The sequence below is a fragment of the Phyllostomus discolor genome, chromosome 9, assembly GCF_004126475.2.
Source record: "Phyllostomus discolor isolate MPI-MPIP mPhyDis1 chromosome 9, mPhyDis1.pri.v3, whole genome shotgun sequence".
In the NCBI taxonomy this organism is placed as follows: Eukaryota; Metazoa; Chordata; class Mammalia; order Chiroptera; family Phyllostomidae; genus Phyllostomus; species Phyllostomus discolor.
The window spans coordinates 69,148,827-69,166,675 of NC_040911.2; the positions used below are offsets into that span (position 1 = coordinate 69,148,827).

General features: G+C 36.2%; 1 protein-coding gene across 3 annotated transcripts in view; it reads left to right on the top strand.

The window, feature by feature from the left end:
* Window positions 1-17,849, top strand: part of KIF16B (kinesin family member 16B) — a 332,414-nt gene that overhangs the window by 57,052 nt on the left and 257,513 nt on the right. For all 3 annotated transcript variants that reach the window (XM_036009548.1, XM_036009549.1, XM_028523744.2), the window contains exons 5-10: window positions 1,644-1,741; window positions 2,458-2,567; window positions 7,003-7,145; window positions 8,591-8,759; window positions 8,937-9,068; window positions 11,389-11,564. In XM_036009548.1, the coding sequence (XP_035865441.1) occupies window positions 1,644-1,741; window positions 2,458-2,567; window positions 7,003-7,145; window positions 8,591-8,759; window positions 8,937-9,068; window positions 11,389-11,564 (828 nt within the window). The remainder of the gene's footprint in view (window positions 1-1,643; window positions 1,742-2,457; window positions 2,568-7,002; window positions 7,146-8,590; window positions 8,760-8,936; window positions 9,069-11,388; window positions 11,565-17,849) is intronic.

The following is a 17,849-nucleotide window of genomic DNA, read 5'->3' on the forward strand; positions in this document are numbered from 1 at the left end:
CTGCCAGCATAACAGTTTGAATAAAATTACTGAACTCTCTTCAATTTAAAATTATTCAAAACATTTTTCCCCAAGAAAAATGTAAAAATATTCTAACTCTTTGGTAGAAATGTACTACAGAAATTCAACAAATACATAAAAAGGGTTAGAATTATACAGTTTGTATAGCATGTATATGGCTATAAACATAGGACATAGAGTTTAGTAGTTATGCTGTATAAATTAAGGGACCTTTAAGTTATATGTGCCCCCAAATATGGGGAGTAAAAACTAGGCATTTTTGCCATAACTTTATGTTATCTGTATTTTCTCCAGGTCTAGATAGTGCTGTGTGTTTTACTTTTTTTTATGTTGTGGGGAAACCTGTTCACTGATTCTCATACCTGTGGTATGTTCTGGATGGAAACAGTAGCAGCAGATTGAAAGCTTCCTGCTGGCGAACACAGTGGTGCCTTCAGTGCTAAGGGTTCAGTGGCACATGTGCAGTAAAGGAGGCTCCATTACTCCAGATGGAAGCATTTCAGTACACGTGTTCTGGCTTCTAACTTCAGGCCTTTCCTTGATGTGATTAGTAGAAAGATGCTGTGCGGGAGAGTCCTCAGTGCTGAAAAGCAGGGAAGAATAAATAGGAAAGAGCAAACAGATGCATTTCCTTTTATCATTACGTGTCTCTTCTTACTCTCCTACTGTGCCTTTGGCGGGGGGAAAACAACAACCTTATCTGAAAGTTAAATTACCCTAGAGCTATTTTTCCTAAGTTACACGTGTATAAAGCACTCTTAAATTGTAGCTGTTTGCTCTGACCTTACAGTTGAGTACTGTTTGTGAATTCTTTAAAATTTTTTTTTTAAAGAACAAAATGCATGATGAAAGGCTTACTTTTTCTTGATAAGAATTTGTACATATTTAATGGTATAAAGAAAAAGTCTGTTAAAGCTGTGATGGTATTTGTTTTAATTTTGGAGTGTGGGATTGAGTGAACATGAAGACGGACTTTAGAAGAAAACATTGAGGCTTTGAGGTTTCAGTTTCCTAACAACATTTTGCCTTATGTTGTTCTTCTGTTCATCAGCTTGTTAATGCTGACTGAAACATGAAAATTATTGATTGTGCCCATATTGTATAAGTAATATAATATATAAAGCACTTCTTGTCTAGGAAGGCCAGTGTAGCAATTAGTGCCTCAAAGGAGGGATATCCTACCTGTTTAATGTGGTCTTATCACCTAAGTTTTAAGACAATTAGCTATTTTTGGGATTTACTAAGGTTTCCTTGGTGTTTCTTTTCTGTCCAGTGTACGTTTCACCTTCTCTGGTCATTTGACTAGATCAGATTTTTAACATTTATTCTATAGCTGTAGATTGTCTTGTTTGAAAGTTAGAGAATAAGTTTTCTTATGTTTTCAAGCCATGGTTTAACTGATTAACAGCTGATAACCATATATTACCATAATTTCAGTGTGTAGAAATTAGAAAGCTCAATCATCTTATTTGAGAGAGTAGGAAGCAGTGGTAAATGATGTGTGTTGGGTGCTGGGTGGTAGGCTTGGGATTGGCCTTCAGGCCCCTCCACCAAACTACCTATTCAATCACCAGTTGCTTTTGGTTCGTGACAGCTGTTGCCATTCCTCTTCCCCACTGCAGGGTGATTCTGGTTTAATACCTCGGATATGTGAAGGGCTCTTTAGTCGGATAAATGAAACCACCAGATGGGATGAAGCATCTTTTCGAACTGAAGTCAGGTAGGGACCCATGACTGGAGTGAGTGTGAGCTTGGCTGGAGCTTGCTTTTCGGTGCCAGAAGTGCATAAAGCCTTTGGGTTCCTGAAGGGAACTTTCCTGAACTATGGTATTTGGGCATAAAAGCTTTAAAAACATTTGTTTTCAGTGACTTTCTTGGGTACAATTTGAATTAGGATTTGGGATTAAGCTGGTGAAAATAACCTAGGTTGGTCAGAAACACTAATTTCAGATGTTTTCCTGAAATGGAGTGAGCATTTGACTTTTAAGTGCATACCCAGTTCACTTACCTTTTAGTTGAATACGGTTTGTGTTTTTCTTTATGTTGGTGGCATCATTATAAATCTGATTTTTAAATAAATCTGGATAGTTGAGGTGTTTTCTCCTCCTTGAAATTAAATGTTTCTGGGAGCTCATTTCTTCAGGAGTTTTGAGGACAGATAAAGTAATTAAGAGTTCTTATGACTGCTTTACCTCTTAGTAGCTGTATGGCCTTGGACAAATTATTTAAACCACCCTAATCCTCCATTGCCTAACCTATAAAATGGGGATAATTGTAGGACTTACCTTTGGGTTATTGTCAGTATTAAATGAAATATTCCATGTAGAGTGTGTAGCAAAGTACTTGATGTATAGTTACCAACTATAAATGCATGTTGCTGTTATTTTTAATATCTAAAATAATTTCTCTGATTTCAATTCTATTTAAAATTTTTAGCTACTTAGAAATTTATAATGAACGTGTGAGAGATCTACTTAGGCGGAAGTCATCCAAAACCTTCAATTTAAGAGTCCGTGAGCATCCAAAAGAAGGACCATATGTTGAGGGTAAGAGTGAATATTTTGAAGCCCTATTCATATTGGGAATTTGTGCAAAAATAGTAGTTTTGAGGAAAAAAAGGATAACAGTGAGACTTTAGTTTTTTTATTTTTGACAGTTTATTATTGTAAAAATGATGTATGTTGCTACAGAATGTTTTTTTTAAATATATTTTACTGATTATGCTACTTCAGTTGTCCCAATTTTTCCCCTTTGCTCCGTCCACCCAGTAGCCCCCATTCCCCCCAACAGTTTCTGCTTAGTTCGTGTCCATAAGTTGTACATGTAAGTTATTTGGCTTCTTCAGTTCCGATACTGTTCTTATCATCCCCCTGTCTATTCTATACCTACCAATTTGTAGTTCTTAATCCCTGTACCTTTTTCCTCCTCCTTCCCCTCCCAGTGGATAGTCATCCAAATGATCTCCCTACCTGTGATTGTGTTTCAGTTCTGCTTGTTTAGTTTTTTTAGATTCAGTTGTTGATAGTTGTGAATTCATTACCATGTTAATGTTCATGGTTTTGATTTTCTTTTTCTTAAATAAGTCCCTTTAACATTTCATATAATAAGGGCTTGGTGAGTGATGAACTCCTTTAGCTTTGCCTTGTCTGGGAAGCACTTTATCTGCCCTTCCATTCTAAACTATAGCTTTGCTGGATAGAGTAATTTACGTTGTAGGTTTCTTGCTTTTCATCACTTTGAATACTTCTTTCAAGTCCCTTCTTGCCTGAAAAGTTTCTTTTGAGAAATTAGCTGACAGTCGTATAGGAACTCCTTTGTAGGTAAGGCTCTGCTTTTCTCCTCCTGCTTAAGATTCTCTCTTTATCTTTGACCTTTAGCATTTTAATTATGATGTGTCTTGGTGTGGTCCTCTTTGTGTCCCTCTTGTTTGGGACTGGGCTTCCTGGTCTTGCATGCCTGTATCTTTCACCAAATAGAGAAGTTTTCTTTCATTTTTTTAAAAACATTTCCAATTTCTTGCTCTTCTTTTCCTTCTGGCACTCTTTTGATTAGCATGTTGGTACGTTTGAAGTTTTCCCAGAGGTTCCATAGCCTAACCTTATGTTTTTGGAATCTTTTTTCTTCTTGCTGTTCTGATTCAATGTCTTTTTCTTCCTTATGTTCAAAATCATTGATTTGATTCTTGGCTTCATCCACTGCACTGTTGGTTCCCTGTAAATTTTTCTTTATTTCACTTGGTGTATGTAACCTTAATTTCTGCCTTAGTCTTTTTTATGATATTGAAGTACCCAATGAGTTCCTTGAGCATCCTAATAACCAATGTTTCAAAGTCTGCATCTGATAGATTGCTTATCTCCATTTTGTTTAGTTCTTTTTCTGGAGTTTTGTTCTGTTCTTTGATTTGGGCCATTTTCTTTGTCTCCTCATTTTGGCAGCCTCCCTGTGTTTGTTTCTATGTATTTGGTAGAGCTGCTGTCTTAGTGGAATGGCCTATTATAGAAAAGTGTGCTGGTAAGTTGGATGGGGTGGAGCCTTAGGTAATCACCAGCATGGGGCAACCAGTGTGAATCATGTTGATGGAGTCTCAGGTATGGTGTCAGTGCTCTGTGGCTCTGTGTGGAGGAGGGCTCAGAAAGGGAACAATGCTGCTGCGTGGCTTCTGGAGTTTTATCTGGGAGGAAGCTGTCCCCTGGCACTCACTCTGATGCCAGACACTTCAGTTTCTCCCTGTATGCCATTGGTGCCCTTCTAGCTGTTGCCCCAGTGCAAGAGCCCAGAGGGAGTGATTCTACAGAAGTCCTAAGTTCATTGTGGGCCCTTTAAGAGGAGATACCAGAGAATCCTGAAGTTTCTTCTGCTGTTCCACACCCATAATGGTTTTTATAGCCAGAAGTAATAGGGACTTCTCTTTCTGGCACTGGAACCCTGGGCTGGGTGGTCTGTTGTGGGGCTGTGATCCCTCATTCCCAAGGTATTCCTCCCAATTTTTACCCACCACATCTGGGTGTGGGATCACCCATACAGTGTCTCTGCGTCTCTGTCCTTTCTGCCTGTCTAGATGAATGGGACTTCTTTAATTCCTTGGTTGTTGGACTTCCATACAGCTTGATTTTCTGATGATTCTGGGTGATAGTTGTTTTGTAGTTTAGTTGTAATTTTTGCAGAGGTTATGCGAGGAGGTGATCTATGTTTACCTCTTCAGTATTTATTTAATGAATTCATACTTCACTGTGCATTCACTCATTTTCTGGGGCTTGCCTATAGATTTCCTTTGACTTTAAGAACTCTCTGGTAATTTGTTTTCCAATATTCTCAGGCAAGATAAGCAACCTTATAACCTATCCTTTTAAATGGCATTGCATTTTAGCTGTATATTTTTACTCATACTAATGGTAACATATGACCATAAGGAGATTCTAAGTTGTCTTGCCTTTTGAGAAGGTCATTTGCAGAGTAGCCTGTGCTGTGGTTCTTAGGATTTGTGTTACAATCAGTTGTGTGGAATCACAAGTATAGATGAGTGATGGGATGGCCTGTGCTAATTATTTTTAAAAGAGACTGGATTTAAGGTTCTTCTTATAAAAAAAAAAACTATCCTCACTTATTTTGAATAAGGCAGCCAAGTAATGGCTGGCTTGTAGGAATCATATACATGAATGTGCTTTTGTGTGATTGTCTTTTGCGTGTGTCTCTTGGCAAGACTGAGAATTGGTCATGGGTTGAAAGATGTTCCTGTTATGGTTATTCTTTTTACCCGCAGATATCAGGTGCACCATTCTGCATTTTATTAAATTGCCAATTGAACTTTTGCCTTTTATGCCCAAATTAAGGTGTGTGATTATGTATTTCGTGGAGTTTGTAACAGCTATTATTGTTAAGAGATTTAGCCTAACTGTGCTTTCATGTTTTCCCTTTAATTGTCTTATCAGATGTTAAACATATTATAACTCTGGTTTATGAAGAGACAGAATAGTCAAACTGGGTAAAACATCCAGAATCTGATACAGGTACCCATGGGGATTTAGGTTTCTAATAAATTTTCTGTTCAAACATTGGGGGAACATGAGTTATTAAGTTAACTTATTTCCAGAAGTTTGGAGAAGGGAAGGCTTTAAGAAATTTAACTTAAAATCCAGAAACCATGAAATAAATGTGTTAAATTTGAAGTGGTAAAAAATAAGACTTTACACTTGGCAGAAATACCATAAGCAAAGTAAAAAGACAACTTATAAAATGGGGGAGATAGTTTCAATTCAAGTTTCAGACAAAGAACTAATTTTATCACTGTATATAAAGAGCTCCTATAAATCAATAAGGACAGGTCCAACAACTGAGTAGAAAAATGAACAAAGGATGTCAATAGACTGTTCATAGAAATAGAAATATGGGTGATTTTTAAGTGGAGGAAAGAACATTAAGCCTCATTCATAGAGAAAAGTAAAATAAAAATCCTTTAAGATTACATTTGTTACCTGTCTCTGGCATATGTGAGTAAGCCTGACAGGACAGTGTTAGGAAATAGGCAGTCTCATATATTGCTACTGCTGGGTCTTAATTGCCCTCTATGGAGAACAATTTTTGCATTATCTCTCAAAATTTCAAATATGCTTTGATCAGGCTATTCTACCTCTTAAGAATTTATTCTGCATAAATATTTACACACATTTGAAAAGACCTATGTACAATATTATTTATAATAGTGTTACTTATAATTGGAAACAAAATGTATACAACCTCTATAATCTGAATAGGCAACTGTTTAAATTGGTTATGGCATATTCAGACAGTTGAATGCTCTGCAGCTATAAAAATGAATGAGGAATCACCTTAACTGGTACAGAATATTCTTAAATCATTATTACATAGAAAAAAGCAGGATGTAAAACTGTGTTTTTGGTATGCTGCCATTTGTGTGAAAGGGGAAAAGATTTTTTAACATATGTAATTTTTTGTATATGTGCAGGTTCTTTGTAGAAGGGCATAGAGGAAGTGGTAACATTGGGTTGCCTGATAGAGGGGATGGGGGGTGTAGGTGGTGGGGGGGGGAGGGGGACACTTTTTACATGTTTTGTAGTATTTGACTTTGGAACTATGTGAATGTTCCCAAGAAAATGAATAAAAAGGTTTTAAAGAGGATTTAAAAAATGCTTTTGCATGTTGCCTGAAGTCAGTGTTTACATTTCCTTCTGTGTGCTATGACTAAAGCTAATGAGGCTGATGAGAATGGCTAACATTTATCCCCACGTTAGGCATGCGTTATTTAGATGAGATGACGGAGGAAGCGTGGTGGGCTATGTGTCTCGGTAAGCAGCAGAGCTGGGATCTGACCCCAGGAGGCCCAGCTCCCAGTGACTTATTAACTACCCTGCTATAGGAACATTTACAGTCTTTGTCCAGTCATGTATTATTTCATAGAGGTAAATTTCTTATTCCATTTACTATATATGAGGAAGATTTCCTCACCCCTTCTTTTTTTTCCAGACTTGTCCAAACATTTAGTACAGAATTACAGTGATGTAGAAGAACTTATGGATGCAGGAAACATCAACCGTACCACTGCAGCGACTGGGATGAACGACGTCAGTAGTAGGTCTCATGCCATCTTCACCATCAAGTTCACTCAGGTAGGGGCAGATTTGGGGAATGGCTGGCTCTGTCCCTGAGGTCTTTACTCTCTGATTAGCGCCAGCTGAGGACCCATCATTGCTGAACCAGGTGCAGCAGCAGGCAAAGGTGACTGACTGTCATTTTCTTGTTAATGACAGTTGAACATGTGCTCTGTGCTGAGTTTCTCTGCGGTTACAATCACAGTGATTTGAAATGCCCTGATGTGTACTCTTAAGAAATGTTTAGCAGGCTTCTGCCGTGTTCAGGACATGAAAAGTCTTGCTTTGTGCTTAATTAAGCAAAAGTTTTCCTTGTTGCAAGCTCTGTGGGAGAAAGGGATTGTAAGTCAGAACAGCTGGAGGCCAAGGTAAGTGATTGGTTGCGGTGTATTATCACTCCATGGAGCTCACTCCACAGTGTTGATTATGATTATTGGAATGATATTAAAGGACAATGAACATTTTTAAGTACTAATACAAGAATAATTCTAATCAAGGGGTGGAGGACATTTTGCATGTCTGGAAATTATTGAAGGTAAATATTTTAATACCTAGGCTAGTAGGACAGATGATTGCAAAAATGTAGGGTCCTTTCATGGCTTAATGATATGTTAGGAGTTTGGGGATGTCCTGGCTTATATTAACCGCTGAACACATCACATAGAAAAAGGTTATGGTTACAATTTCTTAATAAGGGGATCAGAGAGCAAAAAAACAAAAAATGAAAAAATTCTCTAAGGTCAATTGACAAATTCTCCCCATCTTTACCTTTTGTGAGACCTTTGCTTTTGATTCACTCTGCTGGTTTTTCTCCTTTCTAGTTAATGTGAGTAGGATATAGCCATTCCTAATTTCTAAGGGGCTTACATTTCTGTCAAAATATAGTAATTTCTTTTTGGTATTTTGGTTCAAACTGTAAAATGTAGGTAAAAATCTTTGAGAAAGAATTTTTGGTAGAATTTAGAATCAAGGAATACAGCATTTAAGATTATTACTTTTTTATAATTTGTGAAACATGTTTTAATATCAAATAATGGTCACATGATCTTTTACTTAATTGTCTACATTTATCATTTTTGGGGGAGCCATTGTGCTTGGAATGCTGAAGATTCTAGATGAAGACAAAAGTAATTACTTGTTTCCTTATATTTTTGTTTGTTGAATGCCCCTCAGTGCCTAGGTTTCTATTCTGCTACAGCCAGACTCAGTGAGCCTTTGTTGAGAAACACTGAATGATTTGAATAATGAAATAGTTTTTCATAAAATTTAAGAACCACATATGTATTCAATTTAATTTTAGGAATTTTTATAATCAGCGAGAAGGCCAATGAAACAACCAAATTAAAAAAAAAATCCCATGCTGAGAGATCATAATGAGGAGTGCAAAATAATTAGAATTTATATCATAAACAATATCAGAGCTGTGAATATCTCTTCAATTTTCCTTTTATGTTTTGCTATAGGCAAAATTTGATTCTGAAATGCCATGTGAAACCGTGAGTAAGATCCACTTAGTCGATCTTGCTGGAAGTGAGCGTGCCGATGCCACTGGTGCCACCGGGGTTAGACTAAAGGAAGGGGGCAATATTAACAAATCCCTCGTGACTCTGGGAAATGTCATTTCTGCCTTAGGTAGGTTTATATTTGTCTCCTGTCTCCTCTTATTCTTTGGTCCTGTGGTCCTTTGTGGTCTATAATGGCACAAAGCAATTATGTTTGTGTTATAAACTGAGGTTATATCCTAGAGGTTTTCTGAAGTCAAATTAGAGGAAAAGAACTTTAATAATTGTCTTTTTTTCTTCTCTGCAGCTGATTTATCTCAGGATGCAGTGAACCCTTTTGTAAAGAAGAAGCAAGTTTTTGTGCCTTACAGGGATTCTGTTTTGACTTGGTTGTTGAAAGATAGCCTTGGAGGAAACTCTAAAACTATCATGATTGCCAGTAAGAATTTTAAGTTCTTTTCTTCAACATGTGTTTCATGTGAATTAATTGCAAACATTTAAGTTTAAAGAGTCTTATTAGGAAATAGCATCTTTTTAAAAAAGGTTTTATTTATTTGCTTTTAAAGAGAGGGGAAGAAAGGGAGAAACAGAGGGAAAGAAACATCAGTGTTCGAGAGATATATTGATTGGTTGTCTCTCAAACACCCCCAACAGGGTTCCTGGCCTGCAACCCAGGCATGTACCCTGACTGGAAATCGAACTGGTTTGCAGGCCGGTGCTCAGTCTACTGAGCCACACCAGTCAGGGCAGGAAATAGGATCTTTTTTATGTTAAAAAAATAACATTTTTTTTATCATGAAGAAAACCACTGACTATTCTAGTCCACAGTATCGTATTACCCTTTTTTCCTCTTAACTAGGTCTATAAACTTGCCATGTTCATGGTTATACAAGCTGGGATTCATGCAGAATGTATAATTCTGCTTAAAGTGTGAGGTAGACACTTTTAACTCCACTGATTCATAGGATAAAAATCATTGTAGGAACATAAAGTAAAAATAACCCAACTCTTTATTTTATTATAAAGCAATGAATGTGGAATTTAATATTAAGAATTGAGAGGGAAAAGACCCAATAAATATAACAAATAGTAACAGTAATATACTTCTATGTCTTCACTAATTAACTGAAAGAAGGAGAATAGAGAAAAATGTACAAAGAGAAGATAAGTATTTGAGGAGAAATCAAAAACTGTTTCCCTCCTAACCCCACTTTTCTTCCCCCACTCTCCTTTCCCCTTCCCCTGTCTCCATACCCCATATTAACTCGGTGAGGGGTCTATCCTGGGCTGTGTACTACATGTGCAATTGGGGAGCCACTTAAGTAAGTCCTAAAGTTTGTGGTGATGGTGGAGACGTAATGAACCACAGCTTTATGAGGAAAACAATTAACTGGTACACTGACTCTTCTCAAAATTTTCATGCTCTGAATTTTTCCAGAACTTTTAAAAAATTTTAATTTCTATTTAATATTGAGAAGTATAAATATAGTAGTCCCTCGTAGTCCATAGTTTTGCTCTCTGCGTTTTCAGTTACTTGTGGTCAACTTTGGTCTGAATATATTAAGTGAAAAACTCCAGAAATAAATAATTCTTAAGTTTTAAATTGCACACTGTTCTGAGTAGTGGGATGAAATCTAACACCATCCTACTCAGTCTCACCCAAAATGTAGATCATGCCTTTGTCTAGCAGCTCCGCACTGCACATGCTTCCTGCCTGCTAGTCACTTAGTAGCCATCTGGTTTACCAGATCAACTGTCCTGATGTCACAGTGCTTGTGTACAAGTAACCCTTATTTTACTTAATGATGGCCCAAAATGCAAGTGTACTGAGGCTGGTAATTTGGGCATATCAGGTATACTTCATAAAGTACTTCTTTTAAGTGAAAAGGTGAAAGTTCTCAACAAGAAAAATAAATTGTACGCTGAGGTTGCTAATATCTAATCTCATAAGAATGGATATTCCTTGTGTTCATGAAATTGTGAAGAAGGAAAAAAGAAATCCATGCTACTTTTGCTTTTGCACTCAAATTACAAAAGTTACGGCCCATGTGTGTGATAAGTACATAGTTAAGATGGAAAAAGAATTACAGTTGTGGCTGGAAGACATGAACAGAAAATGGGTTTCAATGGATGGGAACGTGTCACACCAGAAAGCACTGAGCCTATATACAGACTTCAGCAAACTGTCCCCTGAAACGAGTGATACCAGCTATTTACTTCAAGTAAGGGATGGTTACACAGGTTTAGAAACAGGTCTGAACTAAAATCTATAACAATGACTGAGGAGTCTGTGTCTGCCTATGATGAAGCTGCTGCCATGTCTCCAACAGAGTTGAAGGAATTGATTGGGGTTTGAAACTCTCACTGCTTTCAGGCATCTGCTGTGGGGCTTGAACATCCCCCCGCCCCCCCCCCCCCCCATGGATGAGGGGGACTACTGTAGTCTTGAATTCCTTTTCCTCCTGTATTTTAACAGGGATGGCTCTCTAAACTACAGTGAGTATCTCATATCTTATTTTAGAGTTGTTTATATGGCTGCATCTACACTTAAGATGGGCAAAATGGCATTTAATTTAGTATAGTAAATGAGCACCTTTACTATAACTCTTAGATAATTTTTAACATTCATTACTGTGGCGATGAATATTTAGTCTGTCCAATGACCAGGGGTTGATCTGACTTTTAAATTGCAAGCCAACTTTGTGTTAAATGAAACACGGAGTGTTGGATAAATTATTTTTTGAATTCATTCTTCACAGCCATTTCACCTGCTGATGTCAATTATGGAGAAACCCTAAGTACTCTTCGCTATGCAAATAGAGCCAAAAATATCATCAACAAGCCTACCATTAATGAGGATGCCAACGTGAAACTCATCCGTGAGCTTCGAGCTGAAATAGCCAGACTGAAAACGCTGCTTGCTCAAGGGAATCAGGTTGGGTTTTTCTGAGGTTTATGGATACTTTCTTTGAGTAGTAATGGCATCTATTTCTAGACCTTAATGAGACAATTATCTCACTTATTGTATTGATTTGAGTCAATAAGTGCTAAGTAAAGCTTGAATGAGTTGGCTGGTCTCTTCTACATCACCCTCTTATTGGCCTGTACATTTATTATGTGCTCCATGTGTAAGATTTTATCCACTAAATTTGAAATGATTAACTATATAATAGTTATCAATTATGGATGGAGATTTTAGCATGCAATAGGATTAGCAGCATAATCTCCATTAGCCGAAGGAAATTTAGATGGTTGGAGTTATATTTAAAATTTTATTTGTGCATGTTATGATTTGAAAATGTGTTTTAACAGCAGGAAAGACTACTTTGAACACCTTTCTGGGCTTTTAATTTTATTTGTATTTTTAAAAATATTTTATTTATTTATTTTTAAAGAGGGGAAAGGAGGGAGAGAGGGAGACATCAATGTGTGGTTGCCTCTCATGTGCCCCCTAATGGGGATCTGGTCGGCAATCCAGGCATGTGCCCTGACTGGGAATCGAACCAGTGACCATTTTGTTTGCAGGCCGGCACTCCATCCATTGATCCATACCTGCTGGGGTTGAGCTTTTATTTTGTATCGCCTACTACAGAGGTAGTGGTTATGGTAATAGAGTGACATGTGTGACATACTTGTGGTCTGGTTGAGATGATATTCCTGGGACCTTGGTTGATTGTTGAAACAGCTTCACTTCAGTTAGGATTCTAGTGAAGGAGCCTGGTCCTTTGTGTTTTTCACAGTAAACTTCCTTATCATCTGCTTCGCATACATACAGAGTTACATTCTTGATGAATAGTGCAAGGTAGCTTCTTATAGGCTTAGATACTCTTGTAATGAAAGGTCACTCTTAGAAGAAAATCAAAGATAGCTTTTGAAAGTGTTTGAGTTAGATCAGAGTTAGAAACAAACAAAGATACATTTCTTTCCATTTTCTTAACCTATGAATAGATATCTTAATTGTATCATTAAAAAATCAGTTTTCTTTGAATGCAAAGTGCTCTGTCTCTCTGGAGTTGCTTTCTGTCTAGGAATATATGGCCCATGAAGCCCTTGACATCCCATGAGTAGTTCAACCTAGGAAAGTATTGACAGGAAAATCTCACTGAGTGTCCTGTGTCTTGAAATATAACTGACAGTTCTTTCTCATAAGATGGTGGACAGTAGTTGCATAGGAATTGCTCATTGCACTTAAGAATATGTCCACACCCACTTTACTTAAAAAAAATTTTTATCCTCATCTGAGGACATGCTTGTTGATTTTAGAGAGAGAAGAGAGGAAGGAGGGAGGGAGAAAGGGAGAATGACAAGATGTGGTGGGGAGAGAGAGAGAAAGAGACAGACAGACATTGATCGCTGTATGTGTCCCAAGCGAGGACTGAACCTGTAGCTTAGGTATGTGCCTTGACCAGGTATGGAACCCACAGCCTTTTGATGTATGGGATGATGCTCCAACCAACTAAACCACCTGGCCAGGGCTCCATTTTACTTTTTTATGTGGAGCTTTACTGTGTGTGAAAGGAAGTTGTCAGAATGAACACTTTAGCTCTGTGTGATGCTACCAGGCTTATGTAACTTATGACATGAACTCCAATAGTCATTTTTATTGATACACTTTGCTATTGAAATCTTTCAGTGTTTTTTAAAACATTATTAATCTGAAGTAAATATGTAAGCATGATTTTATGGCATCACCCAAATTGCTATATGTGAAGGAAAGTATTTGGAAAATTCTTCTCCATCTTCTTTATTTAATGTTTTACTAAGTTAAGAGAATGAAGGAAAATAAAGATCAGCTTTTAAAATTAAACTGAGGAAATTTTTGAAAGGAGCCTTATCACATGGACAAAAAAACCTCTTATTTACTGAACCTGTTACAAATTCTATCCAGGAATGTCTTCTGAGGTATTGTGCATGCCAGTTACCTTATACTTTGTGGTCTTTTATTTTGTTTTTTTCATAACCAAAGACTACTATTGTATTTAAAGGAGTATTTCTGTTGCTGTAGTTTTTGGGTTGAGGATGGAAAAGATAGTTAAGTCTATTTTAGAACACATTGAAGATAAAAATTCTTTGATGAATTTAATACATTACAATAAAAATTGGAGTCCAACTTAAAATAATTTATTACATTATGAAACTATAAATTGTGAGAGAATACAGGCTTATTCTCAATTAATTAAATTTGTGGTGTTCAATAAAAGAAGGTGTTCTTAAGTGCCCATTAAAAACTTCTGTTTAAATTGTTTTGATGACATTGATGTATTTGCACAATCTTTTATTCCAAATGCTGCCATGATTCACTGAGAATGTTACTCAAACCAAAGTTCTATTTCTATAGTTATTCTGGTACAGCTAAATAAAATCAGCTCCTACTTTTAATGATCTTATTAATTTGCTAATGCAAAATATCATGGGCATAGAGTTTCAAAAGCACAATTTAAGTAAAACAAAGTAGTTTGATATGTATTGGATTTGCTTCTCCTATACTGATATAGATATATAGATATTTGTAATTGTTTATATATTTATGAACTCTACTGAAATATTACATATGTACAAAAATTACATAAGTGTACAAATCAGTGAATTTTCACAAGATGAATTCACCCATCTCACCTACACTCACATCTGAAAACAGAACATTATCAGAACCCTAGAAGTCCCCCAAAATGTTCCTTTCCAGGGACTACCCACCTTTTTCCTTAAGGATAACCACTATCCTGACTTCTAAAGGCATGGGTTAGTTTTTAATTTTGCCTATTTTTCTTCTTTATGTAAATAGAATCATGTAGTATATACTCTTTTGACCTCACTTGTTTCACTCAATGCTATATTTGTGAGATTCATCTGTGTTGGTGCATTTAATTGTAAACCTGTTTATTTTCATCTCTATATTGTGTCCCAACTCATTTGTTCTTTTTTTGATGGGCATTTGGGAGTTTCTTTTCTGGTGCTATTAGTGCTGTTGTGGACTTTCTTCTCTGTTTTAGTGAACTTGCATATGCATTTCTGTTAGGTTTATACCTAAGAGTGGGATTGGTGGGTTAGAAGGTATACATATGTCCAGTTTCAATAGATATTGCCAAGCAATTTTTAAAAGTGGTTATACCAATTTATCCTCCACCATCAATATATGAAAGGGCCAGTTGTAGTCCCTGTAGGTCTTTGTCAACACTTGACATTGTCCACTTTTCACTGTAACTATTCTGATGGATGAATAGTGAAATAGTGATATCACTGAATGATTTAGTTTGTACTTCTCAGATGATTAATGAAATTGAGCATTGGGATATCATGTCTTTTTTTTTTAATCCTCACCTGAGGATATTCTTTCATTGCTTCTAGAAAGAGAGAGATAGACAAATGGACATCAGTTGGTTGCCTCTTGCATGTGCCCTAGCCAGGGATTGAACCTGCAACCTGGGTACATGCCCTGACTGAGAATTGAACCAGAAACCTTTCTGTCTGCAGGATGATGTGTTAATCACCTGAGTCACACCTGACAGGGCTGGATATCTAGTCTTTTCAGGTGTTCTCTTTTAGTATATTTAAAGCATTTTTTCAGACTTCTGCTTTGAATTTGGCAGAGAGAAAATGTCTCTTTACTCTTTTCTATTGAATATATCTGGAGGTAATAAGAAAATTAAACAATATCAAAAGGAAATGAGCAACAATAGTCAGGAAGTGAAGAACACAATGAGAGAGCATGGAAGCAGCATGAATTCCTCATTTTTGTAGCTTGAGTCATAGATAAACTTTAAATGATAGATAGATAATAGAAATATCACTATGTGTAAACTTTTAAGGTAGACAACTAGACAACTCTTAAAGAGGGTCACACAAGAAAGCTCAGTTATATGATGTTTGTAAGGATAGGCAAAAGTCTGCCTGCCAATTCAAAGGGAAAGAAAGCAGTGCAAAAACAGCATTATTTGAGCCTAAAATAAGCACTTTATCACAACAAAGAATGCAATTCCTAATAAAAATCAAATATGATGTCAGCTTTCATAAAGAAAAGAGAACAACAGAGCTGCAGGAAATATATGTTTCTCCAAAGAAGACGTGTAAATGGCCAGGAGACATATAAAAATGCTCAAAGTCACTAATTATCTGAGAAATTCAGATTAAAACCTCAATGAGATACCACCTCACACCTGTCAGAATGGTTATCATCAATAAATCAACAAACAAGTGTTGGCAACAATAAGTGTTGGTGGGAATGCAGATTGGTTTAGCTACTATGGAAAATAGAATGGAGGTTCTTCAAAGAATTAAAATGGCATTGCCTTATGAGCCAGCAGTTCCACTTCTGGGTATATATACAAGGAAACCAGAAACACTAATTCCAAAGAATACATGCACCCCTATGTTTGTTACAGAGTTATTCACAGTGGCCCATCTATGGAAGCAACGCAATAGATGAGTGGGATAAAAAAGTTGTGCTCCATGTATACAATGGAATATTGCATGGCCATAAAAAAGAATGAATGTTTACCATTTGTGACAGTATGGATGGACCTATAGGGTATTACTGTAAGTGAAATAAGTCAGAGAAAAAAATACCATATGATTTCACTTTTACGTGGAATGTAAAGAGCAAGATAAACAATCGAAACAGAAACAGACTTATAGGTATAGAGAACAAACTGATGGTTACCAGAGAAGAGGGGTTTAGGAAGGATGGATGAAAAAGGTGAAACAGTTAAGAGCTACAAATTGGTAGTTACAGAACAGTCACAGGGATGTGAAGTATAGCCTAGGGAATATAGTCAGTAATATTGCAATAACTGTACGGTGCCAAGTGAGCCCTAGAAGTATCAGGGGGGATCACTTTGTAAATTATATGATTGTCTAACTGTTATGCTGTATACCTAAAACTAATACAAAACAATATCGAATACAAAACTATAATTGAAAAATGAAATTAAAAATAATGAAAACAAACTAAAAAAACTTCAGGAAGTAGCAGGAGATGAACTGTATACACATTTTTCACAGGGAACTTGAATTCCTCTTTCTCATTTTATGAGAGCTCATGTAGACAAAAATAAGTGAAAACATAATGATTACATAATGAAAATCAATACAAACCAGGGAAAAGATTGCCAACTCATGTAACAAAAGGCTACGTTTCTTATTTTGAGAAATGCTATTAAAAATAAGAAAAATATTACGACCTGACAGAAAAGTGAGCCGAGAATGTGAGTACAATTCATAGAAAAACATTTCACATGGCCTCTAAACACAGGAAAGTATGCTTAATGTTATTTGAATGATAGTAAATGCAAATTTTAAGACTAGTAAAATGAATATGTATATTTATATGGATACATTGATACATAGTTATCAAGCTGTATGCTTTACTGTATGCAAATTATACTTCATTGTTCATAAAAATCAATGAGATGTCCTTTTCACCTCATGTGGGCAAAAATCAAAGCATTTGATTGCGCATTATATTGGCAAGGGTTGGAGCCAGGATTGCTTGTACATGTTGTTAGTGCAGTTGATATTACTGAAGTTTTGATGTAATATTACTCTTGGTCTAACACATAAACTTGGAGTATTAATTAATCCTGAACATTTTTCTCTAAAAAGACACCTTGCAAAGAGTAACTTAATTGTAAATGTTCTAGTTTTACCAAAGTTTTCTTTTAAAAGGACTTAGATATATCTTTCTTTATGTGTGCTTTAAAGTAATTTTCCAAAAATTATTGTGGTCATGATAGCCTGCATACACATGAGTGTATTTAATCAATTATTGCCCACTGAGCTGATAATGTATTAGGAATGTTTCACCTTTGATTACAGATGAAAAGTTCTAACAGTGGAGTCTTTAAAATCAACCATGTCATAAAGGGAGTTGCTGATTGTTTTGAAAATTGCAATCACATATAATGATGTGGTCATTATAACACCTACCACTTGCATTTCTTCAGTGAAAAATATTGAGTAACATCTGTGTGTACATGATGACATTCTAGGTGCAGTGAATTAATGTTAGTAAAGCTCCAACATATTAATATTGAATTAATATGTTAGTAAAGCTTCTTTTCTTCTACTAAGGATGAATTTGATCATGAGCTAACTTGCTGGTTTTATTCTCTATAAAGTGGATAACAGTCAGATGTCAGTTGTATAACCAAGCAATATTTCTAATGATAAAAATACCTTCTAATTGGTGAATTGCATCTGGATTAGGATGAATTCTGTATAAGCT